This window comes from Lipotes vexillifer, unplaced genomic scaffold (assembly GCF_000442215.2).
Source record: "Lipotes vexillifer unplaced genomic scaffold, Lipotes_vexillifer_v1.1 scaffold308, whole genome shotgun sequence".
Taxonomy (NCBI): Eukaryota; Metazoa; Chordata; class Mammalia; order Artiodactyla; family Lipotidae; genus Lipotes; species Lipotes vexillifer.
The window spans coordinates 1,914,676-1,920,627 of NW_006792985.1; the positions used below are offsets into that span (position 1 = coordinate 1,914,676).

General features: G+C 41.2%; 1 protein-coding gene across 2 annotated transcripts in view; it reads left to right on the top strand.

Moving 5' to 3' along the window:
- Positions 1–5,952, top strand: part of INTS9 (integrator complex subunit 9) — a 110,076-nt gene that overhangs the window by 40,869 nt on the left and 63,255 nt on the right. The window contains exon 4 of one of the 2 annotated variants that reach the window (XM_007466148.1): positions 3,204–3,266. The exons of the other annotated variant lie outside the window; for it this stretch is intronic. Coding sequence (XP_007466210.1) covers positions 3,204–3,266 — 63 coding nt within the window. The remainder of the gene's footprint in view (positions 1–3,203; positions 3,267–5,952) is intronic. 2 annotated transcript variants of the gene reach the window in all.

Here is a 5,952-nt window from a genome sequence, read left to right on the forward strand (position 1 = left end):
CCCATCGGAAGGCGAAGTCCCAACCACTGGACCACCAGGGAAGTCCCTAGCTCATTTCATTTTGAGGCTGTACTCTCCACCTGTAAGGAGTGAACTTTTTTTTTTTTTAATAACTTTAAAATCCCCCCAGGCATTGTGAGTTTTAAACTGCTCTGTCAGGGGTCAAATCAGCTAGGGCTTGAGTCTTATTCTTTGGGTGATGAGAGGCCACAAAGGGTTGCAGCGGGCAGTGTCTTCCTCTGCTCAGACCGCTTTGGCTGCCATGTGGAGAACAGACTGAGGAGCTGAGTGTTTAACTGCCGCGCAGTGTGCTCTTGGGGGAGTGGGAGGGAAGCATGTTTTCAAGTAAATATGAACAAAGGGCCTTCCAGACTATGATCTGTGATCCTGGTAGCCTGGAGTGGACACGCCTATAGGTTGTGAGAATAGAACATAGTTCTAGGAATCTAGGATTTGGGGTCCTATTATGACTTTAATCACTAACTAGGCCTAAAGTAAATGACTCAAATTACTTTTTTTTTTCAAGGCTATTAAATTTTTAACATTAGATTATCTTCACAATAATTCCTTCCTCAGATCAGTTATTAGGCATTTAACGTATACATGAGAGGCCAGAGATACAAAAAAATGTTAAAACTATAATCTAGTCAGATTTTCTCCTGAAAAAAATCAGAGGGTAAAGGAAGATTAAAAACTGTCAAGCTTATCCATGCCATTCTTAGGCCTCCAAATCATTCTTCCTCTCCCCAGTTTCAGAATTGAAAGACTGAATAAGTGTAAGGATCCTTAAAATGATTCATCTGAATTGAATAAGGCATTTCCTTCTTGTAATTGGTATTGTTAAATAAAGAGGTGCTCTTTTTACGGAATTAACTCCTGTACCTATACCTCAACCTCGAGCGCAAGCCAAATGCATGATTTGAAACCAGATTTCCCTCATAGCTAACTGTAAAAATTATGTGACAATCAAGAATCTGTGCACCTGATGAAATTTCAGCCTAACTCTCTGCTGGCTGTAAATCATTGTTCCCTGAGAAAGGCTCAGAAGCATCCCATTACCTGTGCATTGTGAGCAAAATGACTTGCATGTCTAGGTGGGAGCATTTCATTAGGAGGGAATGGTGAATAAAATAGAGTAACATTGTAAGTGCGTGGAATGGCAAATATGCTGCTCCAGGCCAGGAAGGATGAGAGCCTCAGAGGAGGCTCTGTCATGTGAGGTACACATACCCTGGTACATGGCAATATGGGGAAGAAGATTACATAGTCAATTTAAGGCCAGGCAGCGCTTCAAAATTTCCCATGATTTGTCTTTAATCATTTTTAACCTCATCCTAAGGGAGCTGGGAGTCTTCTTCCATTAAGCATAATTGCTCATTTGTTTTTAGCTGGCAGGTACATTGTAATTAAGAGTGGTTTTCAGGGCTTCCCTGGTGGCACAGTGGTTGAGAGTCTGCCTGCCAATGCAGGGGACACGGGTTCGTGCCCCGGTCCGGGAGGATCCCACATGCTGCGGAGCAGCTGGGCCCGTGAGCCATGGCCGCTGAGCCTGCGCCTCCGGAGCCTGCGCTCCGCAGCAGGAGAGGCCACAACAGTGAGAGGCCCGCGTACTGCAGAGAAAAGGAAAAGGAAAGAAAAAAAAAAAGAAAGAATGGTTTTCAGTCTCTTTTTGGCTCAGCGCTCTACTGGTTAAATGGTACTCATATAAAGAGAGGAACCAGAGTTTGCAGTGGAAGGCAAGGGGAGGAAATATTCTATCAAGGTTCTGATAGGAGACTTGTAAAATTCAAAAGGAAAATAACATACAGTTAATACCTTATTTTCAGGTAAAGATTGAGAGTAAAATCATTCAGACTCCAGTATATAAATATTGGTACATATTTATGAATATATAGAAATTTATGTTTGGTGACTAATGAAAACACAATGGAACAAAGTTCTAACAGTAGTTTTCTCTTTCCGGAAAGAGGAAACTGTCAACCAAAATCTATCTTTTAGTGGTTTCATTATAGAGTCATAGATAGCTTTAACTTTGGAGCAAAAACTCCTGCATAGAGTTCAGTATAAAGTGTCATCAAGGGAAGGCAGCAACTCTGGTGGCCTCCTGGGGGCATTGTAGCAGACTCTGTTGGTGGCCCACTCCTCTCTCTTCAGTGTCCTATGTCATAAATCCAGCTGCCAATACCTGTATGGCTTTGCCTGACAGTTTTTTCCTAAAGCTGCCCCAAATGCACGAGTTGCTATATAAATATCCCAGGTCCCTTGCCCCTGAGTGGAATAACTCCCAGGTATATGTTTGATACTGTTTCTTAGAGTTTCCCCATGGGAGTGACTCCCTGTTGCCCACAGTGGTATGTAGCTCTGTAACATATCTGTTATCGGTCACCTGCTTTTCCCTTTATCACTTGCCCTTCCTCCTGCTGGGTTTTTTGTTGTTTGTTTGTTTGTTTGTTTTTAGCACCTCCCTTATAAGCTTTCACACACCCTTTCTCAGGATCTGTTTGTGAAAGAATCCAAAGTAAGACAGGCACATTAAATACTGTAGGTCACAGGCAGAGTGGGAGCTGCACTAAATTCTCTTTCTTTATAAGTATACTTTTTTCTTTTGAATGGTGGTGGTGGTGGTTTAATCCCTACCCTGTACTCTTCATCTCCCTCCTATTTGCCCCTCAAACTTTGGTAGGAGGAGAAAGGGGCTCTAAATCATTTGTCTATGCCCTGGACTCCTAACCTAATTGCAGAACGAAATCACTGGAGGTGCTTGTTATAAACACAGGTTCCATGGCCTCATCCTTAGTCTCTCATCCCTTAGATCTTAGGTAGGGCCCAGGAATCTACTTCCATCAGTGTTCCAGATCATTCTGGTATTGCTGGTATGGTCCATCTAACAATTATTTGGAAAGCTTTGGGTCATGAGTTATGGAAGCAGCATGTGTCCACACATGGCTTCCTTGAAGAGGCATCAAGAAATGTGCATTCAAGTCCTGAGTCAGCCACCAGCCAGCATTTTTTTAATCCTAAATAAAACATTTAGCCTCCCTGAGCTTAAACAATGAACAGTTGGCCTAAATAAGCTTCCAGCTTACCTCCAACTCCAGCAATCTGTGATGCTTCATGGAAAGTTTGGTTTGGGGATGAAGTTTCTTTGGCGCTGTATCTATTGGATATTACTTCCTAGAATTTTTTCTTTTCGTGTCTTTTAGGAGCTAAAGGAGTGCTCAGGTCACGTATTTGTGGATTCTGTGCCCGAATTCTGCCTACCAGAGGTAAGATTAAAGTGTATCTTGTAGAAACAAAGCATATCTTATCATCTCTCAAACTGAAATCAGGAAATAATTTTCAGGGGCTTAGCTTCCTATTTTCAAATTGAAATGGATCTGTTATTCTAGGCACTTTGTTTTACAGCTAAAATATGAACATTTAGGAGCTTTTTATATTGTCTGTAAATCACTGAAGTCACTCTCTTCTTCCCATCCCTAGCTCTTTCTATAAATCCACATTGACACTCACACTGGAGCATAGTTTGGAGCAAGGTAAAGAAATATCTCAAGCCTTTTAATTTTGTAATTACAGTCATCCCTCGGTATCTGCAGGGGTTTGGTTCCAGGAGCCCCTGTGGATACCAAAATCCACGGTTGCTCAAGCACTTTATATAAAATGATGGAGTGCAATGAATAGAGTCAGCCCTCTGCATCTGCAGGTTTCACAGCCACAGATACAGAAGGCCGACTGGATAATGCCTGTGTCTTAGGTTAGCCATACTTTTTCTAGTCTTGGGTAATTGGGAGCTGCTGTTATCCAGTCAATACAGTAAACTGTAAAAATTCTTGCTGACTTGAAATGACATATGGAATATTGCTTGAAATTCATGGATTCTGAACTGAGTCATGGATATCTGTCGCTTACGTATTATCATCACAGTGAGACTTGTTATAAGTGTTTGAGTCCAGTTTCATTGTTTTAAAGGAAACAAAGATCAGTTTGCATTAGTCTTAAAGGAAACTAATCTCAGCTGACAGGCCTAATCCCCAGAGTGGCCTAGATGGAGTTCTCAGCTCACAGATGAAGTATAGGGAAGCCAGTAGCCAGTTCGGGGTTCCTGAGGAAATCAATAAGAAGCTACCATTCTGTTCTTCCCGTGTGCCCAGGGGATGTCAGTGCCTGTCAAAAATACTTTAACATTTCAGTGCCAGAGAAAAAAGAAATTGGGAGTGCTGTGGCCCTTATTTTTGTCCTTTCTTCCTCTCTCTCTTTCCATTTCTACAACTTCCTTTGATACCCTTTAGATAAACTTTTTTTTTTTCTCTCTTTGAAGTAGGTGATGTGCCCTTTTAGGACAGGAGAGTGAAAGAGAGGAAGAAAAACAAAGATGGACATGGTAATTGAAATTGGCAAATAAGGGAGAAAGTTTGAGGTAAACTAGTAGGAACAAGTGTGAAGGTAGACAGTTACTGAGAATCCTGAGCTCTCCCTAACTGCTAATAAAATCTTTTTTGTGATCTTCATTTGTCATTTAGGAGTTGGTGGGGCAGTTCCCCATCTGTTCAAAGATTCCTAATCGTAGGTGCTACATTTATTGTCAGTTTACTGCCTGTGGCACTGACTGCTGCAGCCTTCAGCTTGTGGCCCGCAGTGCAGGATTCCTGGCTTGGAGTTCTGGTGACTTTCTGACTTGCTCCATCAACTACTAAACTTTGAAATCAAACAGTAACACCGTTTCACAGTTCACCTTTGCCAAGCTAAAGCAGCACTGTTATATTTAGGGTTCTAAAGCCATATAGGTTTTTTCAACTAGTGTCATAATTTGTGGTTTATGACAAGTTATTAGTAGTCACTATTTTAAGGGAAACCAGGGCATTGTATGAGCAGGAGAAAATACGAGAGTTGTTGAATTAGGAGAGAGGGACTTACTACACTGTCCAATCTTGGCTGACTTGTGGCTGAGCCAGGCAGAACTGAAGTCCCAGTCCTCATGGAATTTATAATCTAATGCAGCTACCTTAAATATCTTTGTATTCCCCCAAAGTCTACACTGTAGACTGTGCATAAAGTCTAGGGCAGTATAGTAAGCAACCAATAAATTATGATTGTTTTGACCCAATTCATGGTCTGTAGAACCCAAGTGTCTGTATATAAAAGTTTAAAATTAAAATAGTCTTTATGGGATTCCACTGAGTGAAAGTATGCAAGTAAACATATAGATGTGAATATATAAACACAGTTTGGGTGTTAAATTTATTTCTCAGAGGAAAATTTTTTATGTAGGCACTCTTGATATATATTATATATACAAGCAGAAAAATATATATATATATATATTTTCCCCCCAGCTGTCCTCACCAAATTTCTTATCATTCTAGACTCTATGGGTTGATTCTTAAATAGTAAAGAGAAATTTCAAATATTCCTACCCAGTTTTTTCTGGACGTATCACTTTGCTACTATGTCTTAATCTTCTCATTTGTTTAAAAATGGTTCTAGAGAGTTAGTGGGGAATAGGACCAGCAGGATGTCCCATGACCCTTTGTTATGTGAGGATATTGTCTTGGAAGTGCAGTACACAACATGGAGTTAAGTTATGTCCTTAGACATTTTATTCACACAGATTGCCATTGCCCTGGCGGTGAGCAGCTTCTGACCTCTAATCTCCATGCTGTCCTCAGGAGCTGATTATACCTTGGCGGCTTTATTAAATCAACTTACTTTACACATAAAGTCGCCAACCAGAAGATACCCACAGCCAAAATGGCACGCTGTCTCTGTTATTTGCAAAGAGGGCACAGACATCTTTGTTACTTCTCCTCCGTGGGGGACATAGTAGCTCTGTGACCCATTCTGCTAACTAAAACTCTTTCTTGAGTTACCCCATGCTGTCCGTACTGTACCATACAGTTTCCACGGGGTAAGTTCCATGAGGGAGAGCTCAGAGACTAAGATGATGTCTCTGAACCG